The following is a 14,393-nucleotide window of genomic DNA, read 5'->3' on the forward strand; positions in this document are numbered from 1 at the left end:
CTTCTCACGCTTTCGCCATACCCTCCTCCGCTTTCCGCCTCATGGTTCCACTCATGGTTGCTCTCCGCTTTCCTCCTCACGCCTCTTCCCTCTCACCGCTTTTTTTTTCATCCCCGGCTGCGCTCCGCGTTCGCTCTCAACTTTCGCTGTGCTCGTTCGCTCGGTTACGAGGTAGGACGCCGACGTTCGCCGCAGAAACGGGCGCTTAGGAACTGTGCTCTAAAAAAATACCAGAGAATCATTCGTATTCAGAGGCTGCTGTTTCGCCTTTGGTGTAAACTTCGTTTTCGTTCTGACTACTTCAGCCAGTGGTTAAGTCGAAATAATGACAAAACTTTAATGATTAACTCCGCCTCTTCTTAAGCCATTGATTTCATCAACACTATGTTGAAATAAGTAGTTACTTCAGTTAACAAAGCAAAGTTTGCACCATTCTTATCACTACGTTAATTATCTAGTGTTTTTTTTTCATGAAGCTAGTGATTTCATCAATTCTGTGTTTAAGTAAACCAAAGTCATTAAACACGGCAGTGATGTCAGCGCGACAGGTATTCCACTAGTTCTATTGCAATCTCGTCAGCTCCCCGTGTAACTCCACCTGTTCGTAATCACCACTTCTTCATATTCCCGCAATCTAAAGGAGTTATTTTTTATAATAACACGACATCACAGAGGAGCAGAGGGATGTACCTTTGCATAGGCATGATGAACATTTACATATGAGCCGTGTTCTGTTGTGATTTCTTTATACAGCACTGCTTATCAAAGACTCCCTGAATATTTCCATTGACCCATGCACTGATTTCTACTCATACGCCTGCGGCGGCTGGATGTCAAAGCACAACATACCAGAGAGCGAATCTACAACGAGCAGTTTCTTCCTGCTTGACGACAAACTACGGGAAACGCTTCGAGGTAGGACATTCGCTTGACTCACATTCTCTGGAACCTGAAAGCCTGCATGACGGGACTATTCACGTTCTTGTGCATAAGACAGGTACACTGCGGCAACACGAGGTATTCTATAGAACATAGGACTGTGCCCTTTGAGCCGACACATCCCGTGCAAAAAGACAAATCACAATAAAATCAACGCTTGGAAAACGTTGTGGCAGAAACCACTGAAGATCATTGTTCCTGTTGCATATCCCCATGACATCCGTGAATCACAGATCCTTATGGGCACATCCACACACGCACGAATTGGCAATCTCGCTGCCAACCACAATGCCAAATGATACCACGACACAGTATATCTTTAATCACAGCACAGCAGTTGAGAATTCTAAATAAAACAAAAGATTAGGGGGAACGTACGACACAGGCGCTGATTTCCAACTAAAGTTTATTGTGTTGGGGCGAAAGATCTAGGCAGTGAAACAAGTTCACGTAGGGCCCATCTAAGATGACTATACAAGTATGCGAATAGTTGTAATGCGTCATGTATGAAGCGGGTGTTGCAGCCGGGCTTCTCTCTCGCGCTTCCACCTGCACACGCTGCGCCTTCTGGCGGCGCCGCCATGAAGTTCATGAAGACCCCGTGGCGCATACACAGTTACACAAGTAGGAGTCAGAGAGGAGCACTGAAGAGCGACACATACCTGGCCCATGCCGAGCGTCCCCAGGGGCACATACTCAATGAGGCATACTCACGTGAATTTCCCACATTTTAGACTGCACTACCTTCGTCACCGACCCACATTTTTAGACTGCACATCTCCGGTATCCACCCATACTTTCGGTGTCACAGCTAGATAATCAGGTAGCCAGAAAGGAAACTGGCCTGACAATACCAAGAATGATATTCGCAATAAAACAATGTAAACGCAAAAAAAATGCAAACACACTAAAAATGATTATGTAATTGACTGGGGGATTTTCAGTCCACACTGGTGGAGGGTAAGGAGTGAAGGGGTTTAGGGTTATTCGTGCAGATGAGCGATTTCTTTTGTCAAGTTGTTAAATGGATGCCATGGTGACGCAAGAAGGACCGCACTAAGACATTAGTGAAGACCTCGATGATCTCGCGTCTTCACTGATCTGCGTGCTTCTTGATGACGGCGACTTCTTGGTATTTTGGCCTGCACTCACATGACCGGGAGTGCAAAGCCAGCTTGCTTCCGCAATTCTGCCACGCGTTGTTTGCATGCTCCTGGAGGTGATCGTTGAGGCAGCGCCAAATAAGCACCGCGTATGTTAGGCCGCAGGCCACCATATCTCGCATATTCCACAAGTGATTTTGCCTTCAGCTAGTCACTGAACTGTGATGTGCTGTTTTCATCAGGCATGTAGGTCCCGCTGCTTTTCTAAGATAGCTTCAAGTTCAGTAATTGTAATTCTTTTTTTCAGACATCTTAGGAAACGCGACAGTTGTTGAGGAGGGTCAGACTGCAACGGACAAAGCTGTTGTCGTCTACAATGCTTGCATGGGTGAGTAACAGCATCGCGCACAATCAATTAGGTTCCTTCATTTCTGTCACAGCAAGTATTTTGAAAACGTCATGGGAACTACGACACGCTCATGCACATAACGAGTTCAGACAACATTGGAGAACTTCCTAGAGAACAGCACGGCTCAAAGTGTTAAAATGTAAGCTGGACGAGTATTCAAACATTTAATGTAAGTGGAATAGTATCTTCTATTTATTTAGTATTAGAACGAAGAATTCACAATTTTTTGTTGTCAAGTATGTTTTCCGTTCAAGCGCTAAAGGTATACGAACAGTTGAAGTCAACAGGAGAAGGACTTTTGAAAATGGACACACTCCCGAATAATTCTGCTGCAGGACATCCGCGGTTGTTGTACACACGGACCAGTTTTTCAGCGCACGCATGGAGTAGGTGAATTTTGTACAAGTTTTGAGATAAATAAGCACGTCCTGCTTCCGCAGCCTGCAAGTTTGTTTTATTCGTTTAGGCAATTTGATTCGCTGATCTCACTGAGTTTGCCTTTCTTTAAAAAGACGAGTGGCGCTCTACTATAACTTTTACCTGGAGATATCGGAGATAAGGAAATATCGTATCCGAGTTGCTAATTTGAAGTTAGATTCTGCGCATGCTCCATGTGGTAGTGGCGGCCTACTTATGTACGACTACTGAAGCAATAAAGACATATGGTTGTTAGTCAGCGCCCGTGTCTGTGCTCTCCCTTCGTCCTGTTGTTCAGCGCTGTTTCGTACTGCTCGTAATCATGAACCAACCAGCCCAAATGCGTGCCCTTCTAACCGCTACTGACAACGCAAGACACCGTGATCGACTACGTGGTTAACCACTGTCAGTACTCGGGGAATTGGATCAGCAACTCACTTTTTTTAGAGATCCTGATCTTACTCGTTACCTTGAACTTTCTCACCCCTCTTTCAGCTGTTCCTCGTCTCGAAGACCGACGTGATGTCATCCTTGCTATAATGAATGCTTCTGGGCTCTCTCAGTGGCCTCTAACTTATCAGCCCAAAGATCAGAAGGCCAACGCTGAAGACGTCCTTGTCCAGACTGGAATTGCTACAGTACTTTCAGTTGGTGTTTCAAGGAATTTGCGGAATCTTAGTTCTTACTCCGTTCAGGTAATTATAGGAGAAAGCAAGAAATCAATTACTTTTCACTTAACTCCCACTGAAAGCCACAATAATGCATGGCACATTTAAGAAAATATATACAATTTATGAAACATTATTTGTACGCACATGTATATTAGCTGAATTTATTCTGACACTCTTCCTTTTATGGGAAGAATTTACTAAGGAAAGACTTAAGTGTTAGGTTGTAATAGAAAATGAACACTGGAATAGAAACAGGTGATTGCAAATTTAGTTGCATCTAAATTAACCAGATGGATATTCATGAATAACGTATATATTTTAATGAGGTCCCTGCACCACCGAGTTGAACTCGTGACGTATCGTGCACAGAAGCAGATCGCCATAAACGCTGAGTCATTGCGGCGGATTTGTCGAATATTATACGGCTGCCTTTTTGTGTGCGCGCGTGAGAAATAGGGCGTCTATGTTCCTGACAGCAAGGTAAATTGGTATTTTAGTAACTAACTATCGGCAGGCCTACTTTTCCTCTAGGTGTCTACAATAAAAATGTCGTCGCTGCTACACTGGTTCACGGGCAGAACGAGCTGGCATTGTAAAAGTAAAACAGTGAAGTAGATGTCGAACTGAAAAAAAAGCCATGTAGACACAAGTAATGACGCTTACACATTATGTTTTTAAGAAACGTGAATAAGCCGCAAGTTGAATTGAAAAAAAATATTAGTTACCCTTATGAACAGGTAATTTCTCTCTGAAAAATGTAACAGCGCTAAAGGACAAGGAGTTAGGCAAAGAAGAACACGACACCGGCGCCGTTCTTTGCCTACGTCCTTGTCTGTTTAGCGCTGTTATTCTTGCAAAACATCAGTTTGCCACAAAATCGCCCAAGTTTCCCTTCTATGTGAAGTTACTGCATGCGTTACTTAAAAATGAATGACGTCAAAATCATCAGTGAATTTTTCCAATGAGCAATGACCACCAAATGGCGTCCTTCTTTTCGTTCCAGCTGGATCAGCCAGATTTCACGACGATCGGCAGAAACGAGATCATCAATCAAACCACGGACTATAGCATGCCGATCATTAAAGCCTACAAGGATGTAATTGAAGTGGCGCTGAAGTTCATGAAGCCCAACCTTACTGACGCAAAACTAGCCGTGCTTTCCGACAAACTCCTAGACTTTGAGGGAAAATTGGCCAACGTAAGCATGTCTTCTTACACCGAATAGCATGAAAGGTGTTCTTCATTGGTATAGCATGTGCATAAGCTCACAAAGAGAGCCTTACTCGAGATTCACGAGATGTGTAGTACCTATTGCAATACATTGTACCTGATGCAAGCGAAAGCAATATCACTGTGGTCACACTGGTGCGCAGTGCGGTGTCGGGAGGGATGTCACATCGGGCAATTAATACTTATTAGTATCGAGTAATATTTAATTATGTATTACACGATTTGGTTTCTGGTAATACTTAAATAAAACAGGATAACATGCAACAAACTCAAAGTGAATGTTTCTGGAAAACTCATCCGCATGGTGTCTGTAGCATACACAGAAATGCTTTGCCTGCTTCCAGTACACGTACAACTTGGAGTCTTTGTGGGTAGTTAGAGCCTCTGTGCATCAACTCAAGCCTTTGTTGCTTCCAGCTGACGGCTCCTCCTGAAGAAAGGCGAGATTTGCTGGAGATTTATCACAGAACCACCATAGACGAACTGGAGAGAAATTTTTCAAACGTAAGCGTCATACTTTTCAGTGCCTTACAGTAGCACAATGAATATATGAAAGAAAAAAAAAGTGTCCGACGATTAAGATACTCCCTAATGCGAAATTTCAGCGCAGTTAGATACGTGTTTTTGTTTCGCCATATATATTGAGGCAAAAAATTGAGACCGAAATCTCCGCACCGACTGGCAGTGGGCCAGTGCCGTCAGCGCCCTCGCAGAGGGAGGGGAAGTATGGAAACACTGGAATGATCACAAAACCCACCCTGTCAGCTCAGGAATATGGCATTGTGTTGAGGAGCTCGATGTCGTGGGGTCAATCCCGATCACCATGACTGCATTTTGATGTGGGCGAAATGCAACTAACACTCGTGTGCTTAGATTTGGGCGAACGCCAAAGGAGCCTGCGTTACCAATGTTATTCTGTACTCCCCTACCACAGCGCGCCTCGAAATAAGAGTGCGGTTTTGGCACGCAACACCTTTCAAATTATTTATTTTAATTATTTCAGAATCGCCTCACCACAACTGATAAATTTATTTACACGGAACACTTCACCCAGAACATTTTGGAGCAGTGGTCCATGGTTGAATTACTGGACCATCCTACAGAAGCGGACGCTTAAAATTTTATCAATAAGCTTTTGTGGAGGATGACGCATGACGTCATAAGTGACTGTGCGCCGTCTGTGATGATTACTGCTATACAGTAAGCAAGTACTTTCTGGAGTGCTCAAGAGGCATATTGAACTAATGTATCTGAAAATGTGAGGAAATTTATAAATGATGGTTGAAACACGAGTAGCAGATATGCTTCTTGAAATCCTCCTAACTCCTTGGGCTTGACCGTCAAAAATGATCAAGCGATTCACAATGTTTGAGCTTCAAATAAGGCTTTCAAGCTGTAATACTTTGGTCAACTTAGTCTAATGATACCTCACCTTGATATACTTTTTATTACTTTTTCAGTATTCTTTAAGTATTTATTATCCCCTCGAAAAGTGTTTTGACTAACGGCGATGGTCGTCTCTGTCTTTTTTTTTTTTCAGATTCCTATCCGCGCTTTGTTGCAAAAGCAGTTTGACAATGTAAACATCACATTAGCTCACAACGAGACTGTAGAACTATTCGCTCTGAAATATTACGAAAAACTGAATGAATTTCTGCGACGTTCTGACGTGTAAGTAAACTAGGAACTTGAATACCGCGCGGAGAAGGCCACAGGCCGCGCGCGTGCCATGAATGGCCTCTACACGAAATGTTGAAACATGACAAAATTAAGTATCCAGTTTGTCTAGAAGTGTCACGCGTATCCGAGCAGGATCATCGCTTTAAAAAAAAGAAACACCCCAGGAAGATGAGAACGTAGTCGACAGCTGTGTCGAGGTAAAGATCACAAATAACAAAAACGTTGGTGAACAACAGATATTTCTGCAGTGTGATCTATCGTACGGTCCTCAAAGCAGAGTACATTTTGTTGGAAGCCCTAGGGATGTATTTGTATAAGTTCCTCGTCCTCATAGAACCTTAATACGTACTCAGCCTCCTATTCCATTCAAGGTTAACTCGGAAGCAATTATTTAAAATGTCTACCTGGGAGATAACGCCATATGCGATTTGTTTAAGTACCTTATTACAGTCACGTTTTCTGAAAAGTGACAGCAAATTTGATCTAGACCAATTCATTGGCACAGACAAAAAAATCACCCTTGGAGTGCGCCTACACAGTGAGTTGACATGAAATTCCAGGGCGCAGTACCAACCTAACAATCTGCCGCGCGATGTTACACATACATCACCGTTTTTAGGGGGAAAAAGAACGGCCTTAATAATGGGAGAAAGCCATTGCTATTGAAGACTCCAGATATGTTTGCCAGACTATAAGTCGTACATGCTAGTCTTGAGGAGATTTGTGATGCATGAAATGACTCAATCGTACCCAGAGAGTTTTCACTCGCACGCAACATGCATAATCAGCAAGCACAAGTAACGAGTATCTAGAGTGTCGGTTCAAGCCAGTGTCTCGCAGGAGAACTATATGTGCCTTCGTTGCGCGAATGCAGTAGTAGCGTTGTTCCAAGGTCTAAGATTATGATACAGTTCCTAAGAGCTGCGGCATAAACTTAAAGCAACCATCAGGACCGTTCTTGGGACCGGAAAGCCCGTGTGCAAACGCGCCAAATATGGGGAAAGTGTCCGTTTACTTGGAGATACTGGGAGTATTTCTGGCAGCCTCCAGCATACAAGTTTGTAATAACAAGCGACTTGTAAGCAAGTTACATTCCTGAGCTGTTTTCGGCGTAATTAGGATAGAGAGAAGTTCTGGACTTCTCGCAACAAATGGCCACAAAATATGAGCCGTCGTTTCCAACTAAATAGCGGTAGTTCAATCTTTATTGCAAGATATATGTGCACATACAAAGTGTTTCATTTAGCACACTAAATGGGGAAGATAGCTTATATGAGGGAAGCAGTCTGTGACAAACGCGCTACCTCGCGTTTTTTGCACTTCAGTGTTATTTGAACTGTCCACCATGGAGCTCTGGTACGGCCGGCACATAAGTTGATTATTCCAGGAAATTTTGGTTATCTTCAATCTAACAGTTTTTCTCAGTTTAACTGCAAGCACCTTCTTTCAATTTTTTCTTCTAGTGACACCTTGTACAACTACGCCGGTTTGCGTCGCATGCTGAGATGGGCCGCGACCGTATCGCGCGAATTTCGAGAAGTTTCCTTCAAGCTTCGCAAAGTAAAAGAAGGTGTGCAGGTTGAGAGGCCGAGGTGGCAAATTTGCGTCGATGAGGTGAACGATGATATGCCAGATATCGTGGGCAAACTATATGTGGAGCGCAAGTTCAGCCCAGAGGCCAAGAAAGAGGTAAGATCAAACGCACGTTCTGATGAGAGCAATCTGTTGATGCCATCGTTGCACTGCAACATTTTTCACAATAGAACCACAACAACTTAAAGCTAACGTCGTGTTCGACCGGTCAAAATTGAATAATAAAGGATGCCGACAAAATGTCTTTGTCATCTATAAAACGTGCACGGCATACTGCTTGTATCTGTTGTCACCTCAGCATAAAAAGTGCGCTTTTTTTTTCGCGAGCGCGTCAAAAGCTCCGTGAAATACTTATCTTCATGTGTACAGTCGCAGCGGAAAACGATTATCACAAGTGACTAGCAGCCTCAGCGGCAAAATCACGACACGCGGCAAAAGTGACTGGTGTCCGGAGCGGAAAAATAACGACACGCTTTCCGACGGCCACCCGTGCTTTGGAAAATGCAATGTGCCGCTCCGGCCACCAGTCACTTGTGCCGCGTGTCATGATTTTGCCACTCGACCGACAGTCACTTGTGCTAATCTTTTTTCCGCTGGGACTGTACGTGTGGTATCGAAATTTGGAAGATAAATATTTTAAATAAACAGCGTAACAGGAGTCATTCGTGCATTTAGTGACGCTCAAGCATAATGGCATGTATCAGTCACACGATTTCGTGCAAAGTTTAATTGCTTAAGCTGCCTTGTAGAGAAGGCATTTCTTGAGAGGCGTCACCAGAATCAAGTCTGGTCAAGTCTACTGCAATTCAGAGCAAGTTTACATGTTTGATTGGTCAGATTTCATTATGTTGCGCAGATAACTTACCTAAAATCTTGTGCGGGCTGTTACTGATATAAATGTACACTGTACATGAGGCATCAATGTTCATCCAGTGAGTAATGGCGTTACATATTATAAGGACCATACTCTTGGTGTCTAGAATGTATTATATGATACCTTGAGAAAAAAGAGTAACTTACAGGTTTTGCGAAAGTGAAGCAAACGCATTTCAGGCGTGCTCGCGCTTACGAACAAAACTATATTGTTAACTTTCTAATTGCATACGTCTACCAGTGCTGGGAACGAAAACAAGCAGAAAGCTCAAACGCCGTGAGCAAACATGTAGCGTTCATTTCCTGTTTGCATACGAGCACTCTTTGTCACAGGCACTAAACTGAATAAAGCATGCGGAAGCTAGAAGCACTGCGTCCGCGACAGCCTGGAAAAGATCGCAAATGTGTGGCTATGATCATGCGAGTCCATTAGCTTAGAGCAAATTTCTTAAGGAAGGACTCATCTCGTGAGTCCTTTCTTCTGACTGTGGCGCACCAGGTGGAAGATCATGTTGAACTGCCTCGTGGTGCACTTGTGTAAATGAAGATGCTCTCCACGGCGCAAGGCAGCAGGAGTTTACTTGGTGTAGTTAACAAGGGTATGGTATTTTACAACAGGAGTCAATTTCAATTGCGTAACCGATAACACTTGAACATCTAATGTCATAAAACTTCATTTCAGCAAGCTAAAGCTTCCTGAAATGAAGTGAACTAAAGCTTCCTCCCGCCGTGGTTGCTCAGTGGCTATGGTATTGGGCTGCTGAGCACGAGGTCGCGGGATCGAATCCCGCCCACGGCGGCTGCATTTCTATGGGGGCGAAATGCGAAAACACCCGTGTACTTAGATTTAGGAGCACGTTAAAGAACCCCAGGTGGTCCAAATTTTCGGAGTCCCCCACTACGGCGTGCCTCATAATAGGATCGGGGTTTTGGCATGTAAAACCCCATAATTTCATTTATTTAAGCTAAAGCTCCCTCGTTTCAGGTTCAAGACCTTGTCAGAAGGCTTATGGCTGTCTTTAATGAATCTTTGCAAAGGTTTCAATGGATGGACAAGACTACAAGAGAGGCGGCAGAGGCAAAGGTAAGTAGTACCCTGGCGAAACATTAAAAATTACACAAACAAGACGTGTGCGTCTTTTCATTTTTTTTCTTGCTGTTTGCATACATTTTTGTTTATACCTGTCGATCTTGTAGTCTTGTTCAAAGTGCTCATTGTTTAATTGTCAACATTAGTGGTTGTGAACAAGGCAGGAGTATGCAATGCTTACCATTTCTACAAAAATGCTTGAGTGCGTTCAGAAAAAGAACGCTCAGTTCAGTGCACACTTCTTTAGGTCATGTTCATTTAACATCCGCAGCGGTCATTCTGCGACTTCCACTGCTTCGGCTATACGAGACACACTCCGGTATTGTCCCACTTTGCTATGGCGCTCGCTTGTCATAATCACCGGTGAGCGCGGCAGCCTGACCACGACTGCATGACGCGGACGCAGTGACGATGATGAAATGACGAAAAAGCAATGACGCTGATAGAACGACAAAGGCCGTGTGACGACGACCTGCATGACGACAAAGAGATAACGATTCTTGAATGATGGCGATGGTATATAACGACTACAAAGTGACGACTGATTATGACGAATGTATGACGAGCTGGCCTGACGAGGACTGCAGCATGAAGCCTGTATGACGACGATGGCGTGACAAAAATGACATTTTGGGGGGTTTTGCGTGCCGGAACCCCGATATGATCATGGATCAATTTTGACCAGCTGGGTTTCTTTAACGTGTACTCAATACGGCCATACGGTGGCGTTATTGCACTTCGCACTCATAGAAAGATGGCATGACGATAATTCGATGACGAAGCTGGAGTGACGATTATGCCACGACCGAGACGACAATCATGGCAGAATCACGATGAAATTATGACAGCATGATTAGTATAGAATGAAGGAGGATTGTTGATAGAACGACGAATGCATGACGACAATAGAATTAGGGTTATTGGAGTGATGACGACGGTAAAAGAAAAGCATGACACCGGCATGCTCGCATTGGTATGACGACGACTGTGTGATAACGATGGCGTGATGACGACGGCGTGATGACGACGGCATGTCGAGAATCCGATGACGAAGTTATAACGTTGACAATAAAACGACCGCAGCGGCCTCACGAAGACGGTATGACGAGTACACAGTGACAACGATAGCATTGATATGTGGCAAATTAGATAACAAGTGTGCGACCACAATTGGGTGACGATGGCTGTATCACGAACGCTGTCATTCGTCCGCACAACGATGGTGTGAGGACGAAGGCATGACGAGAGTCGGATGACAAAGCTGGGATGACGAAGATGCAATGATTACGACGGTATCCCGACCACAAGCACATACCTAGTGGCCCAAGCTACTAGACGACTTGGGCCACTGGATCCTCCTAGAAGGCGTGATGAGAACGGTATGACGAGAATCAGATCACGAAGCTAGAATGACGACGATTGAACGACCACGACGGCATCACGACCACAAGCACATACCTAGTGGTCCAAGCTTGTAGAAAACTTTAGCTTCTGGGCTGGCGTAAGAGGCTAGATAGATCGATTGATAGGCTGAAAACACCTGAAGTAGGCAAATACGGTTAATTGCATTCAAAAGTACCCTAAGGATATGAGCCCTTCCTTAATACTTTCTTCTAACTTAATAGACTCTCATGGTCATGGTCACGCAGTTGGGATCTCTTTCAGGCGTTTGGGTATCCACATTGCGTTCAACTTCATTGAAAGAACCCAGAGAGAACAGGTAGCGCAAAATATAGACGCATTGTACGTTATCTTTATTTTAGCGGCTTCTTTTGCAGTGTCTGTAATCTGTACCCGTCTCTGACTATTACCACATATTAACGCTGTGGTCACTAGGCCAAAAAGTGTGATTTTGCACAAACATATGCTTGCGTTGCGTCATTCAGAAACCCAAAAGATTGTTCTTGTTCTTCGTCAGCCATTGACGTAAAAAACGCGAAGGCTGCTACATGTGCGCATGCGGCGTATCTTATAGGAGGTGTGCTTTCTCAGAGTACGAAAATTTTACCTTCTTTTTTCAGTTGACGAAAATGGCGACCAAAATTGGATATCCTGACTGGCTTTTCAACACGACATACATTGAAGAACTTTACAAATTTGTAAGTACCTACAAATTCCTTAAGCTTGATTACTGTAGAAGAGACAAACAAAGACGGCTGGTTTTGAAGTGGGCTCTGTGTAACAAATAATTTTTCAAATCAGTTTGCTTAGGGAAAGGACACAAGGTCTGCTCACCCATTAGGCATAGACGCATAGAGAGAACATTGTTTTGAATTTATTCTAGGTTCAGTGAAAAACAATCGTTCGCATTAAATTTTGTTGCAAAATGCGATTGCATGTTTATTCCCATCAATCTGTACAAGTGCACAGGTACATTCAAAAGTAACAAAAATGAACTAAGGAGGAAAACAATATCAAATAGTCAGTGATAAAAAGTGTAATAAAGTATGACACGGGGAAGCACTCCCAAGCAGGCCTACACGGTAGTCTATGACGATCATCCACGATTGAAGTTAGCGCGCTTTTGTTACAGAGGCTAATCACACAATTGTGACATCACAATGAAAAAATGTTAGCTGGGAGGCTGTGGTTCAGCAAGCGCTGGTCTTGTGGGTATGCGCCATCGCCATGGTAATTGGAGGAGGTTCAGCAAAATACGAAGTCCACTGAGTGCGGCACGTACCTGCTGCTTGCATGTTGCTTCCGTTGATGCACAAAATAACGAATGCATGCGCGTGCCTTCGTTATAACAATTTCTTTGCTGCCATGATGATGATGATGATGTGCACATAGCGTGGCTTTAACTACATATGCTCACTGGTAGTAAAATGTTTACGCGTTCTTATTTGTAAACAATGGGCCTTTCTCGTTTCCACGTAATCACCCAACTACTTGCTACTGCAGGTACCAAAACTGTTGCTCAATGGCTCTTACGGGGCAATGATGTACGCATTGTCGCGAAACCATTGGAAACAGGAAATGCTAAAGTTACGACGGCCGTACAACAGGGATGCCGCGTAAGTAATGAAACCAGCTTTTATGCATACATAAGTTTGCAAGGCTTTGGAAAATAAAATTGTAGTCACAGTGAAAGAAAAACGCATAACATAGCATGTAGACGCCTTGGCAGACCTAAAATGATCCTGTTAGTGTTATGCACCGAAACTAAATTGAGATTTGTGGTACAGACGCTGCAAACCTTTTCACTACGTAGAATGCAAACTTACTTTTTTTAAATGTTAGCTCAACCCACGTCAGAATGCCGGGCGGCACCAGGGAGCCGGTAGTAGGAGAACGTGTACACACCTGTGAGCAAAGGTATATGGGCAGATGCTGACTGAACAAACCTTATTTGCGTTCAGACGCACAAACCGAAATTCACGAGTGCACCGGGAAGGTCTCAATGCTAAATTTGGAGTGGAGTCCTTGTTTCCAAGTTACATTTTGTGGGGTCTCACTCGGGCTCTTGGGAAAAGGAACGACGACACAGTAGTGCAAACAATCAAAAGGGCACTTATTGCACCTTTCATGCACTAATACATGCTAGCCGAATTAGTACGCATAGAACATTCACATGGGCGCGCGACAAATCAAGGAAGTCCGACTCACCGCGACCGGATAGCGAGCGAATATGTTCGCCCCATGCTATGACACCATCGCCTAGTCGTTCACATGTACGGTCACGCGAACGGCGGCGCGTTCGAACGATCCGTGTTCGTCCATACCGGTGCCCTAGCCACGTGAGACAGTCTCGCGAAGCGTGGATCGGCGCACGCGCGGGACGTCCGCATCGCTCACCGATCCTAACCCGAAGAGGAAGCGCCTTCGACCTTTTTCTCCCAAGTCACCCCGCCGTTCGGTGGCGTTAGCATCGCGACACTCGCGCCATCTCTCACAATGCGCCGTAACCACCACGACCGCTGCCGGCGCTTAGCCACGCGGTGAAGCCGGACTACAGGATACGCGAGCTATGCGGGGAAAACAACATCAGGGGACGTGTGAGAGTCGCGCATCCACACAATTTATAGGCGGAAAAGAAAATCGTCTTTATCGCGGAATCTCTGACCCACACAATTTGCTCATGGAAGTAAACTTTGCACTAACAAGCAAACCTCAAATAATAAATAACTGCCATCATACTGTCAGAATGACCTATTGCATCCAACTACTTAAAATATAAAAAAACTGTAGGATCGCTATCAGTAACGAGGACAATGACGAAGGTGTTTCGTGCATTGGTGAGCTCCGTCTTCTTTCAAACGCAGAAGAAATTGCTTTTTCTGGTGTTGCAGTTAACGGGGGGACTGAAGAAAAATTATTTCTAGAGTTTTACGTGCCAAAACCCCACTTTGGTAATGAGGGACGCCGTAGTGGGGAATGTTGATTAA

General features: G+C 44.3%; 1 protein-coding gene across 1 annotated transcript in view; it reads left to right on the forward strand.

The window, feature by feature from the left end:
• The window catches only part of LOC119432757 (neprilysin-1-like), a 28,648-nt gene that overhangs the window by 588 nt on the left and 13,667 nt on the right, over positions 1 to 14,393 (forward strand). Inside the window, exons 2-11 of the mRNA XM_049658473.1 lie at positions 754 to 915; positions 2,350 to 2,430; positions 3,364 to 3,563; positions 4,543 to 4,737; positions 5,187 to 5,273; positions 6,310 to 6,440; positions 7,913 to 8,138; positions 9,901 to 9,999; positions 12,027 to 12,104; positions 12,910 to 13,022. Of these exons, the coding sequence (XP_049514430.1) occupies positions 831 to 915; positions 2,350 to 2,430; positions 3,364 to 3,563; positions 4,543 to 4,737; positions 5,187 to 5,273; positions 6,310 to 6,440; positions 7,913 to 8,138; positions 9,901 to 9,999; positions 12,027 to 12,104; positions 12,910 to 13,022 (1,295 nt within the window). The 5' untranslated portion in view covers positions 754 to 830. The remainder of the gene's footprint in view (positions 1 to 753; positions 916 to 2,349; positions 2,431 to 3,363; positions 3,564 to 4,542; positions 4,738 to 5,186; positions 5,274 to 6,309; positions 6,441 to 7,912; positions 8,139 to 9,900; positions 10,000 to 12,026; positions 12,105 to 12,909; positions 13,023 to 14,393) is intronic.

The sequence above is a fragment of the Dermacentor silvarum genome, chromosome 11 (genome assembly GCF_013339745.2).
Source record: "Dermacentor silvarum isolate Dsil-2018 chromosome 11, BIME_Dsil_1.4, whole genome shotgun sequence".
In the NCBI taxonomy this organism is placed as follows: Eukaryota; Metazoa; Arthropoda; class Arachnida; order Ixodida; family Ixodidae; genus Dermacentor; species Dermacentor silvarum.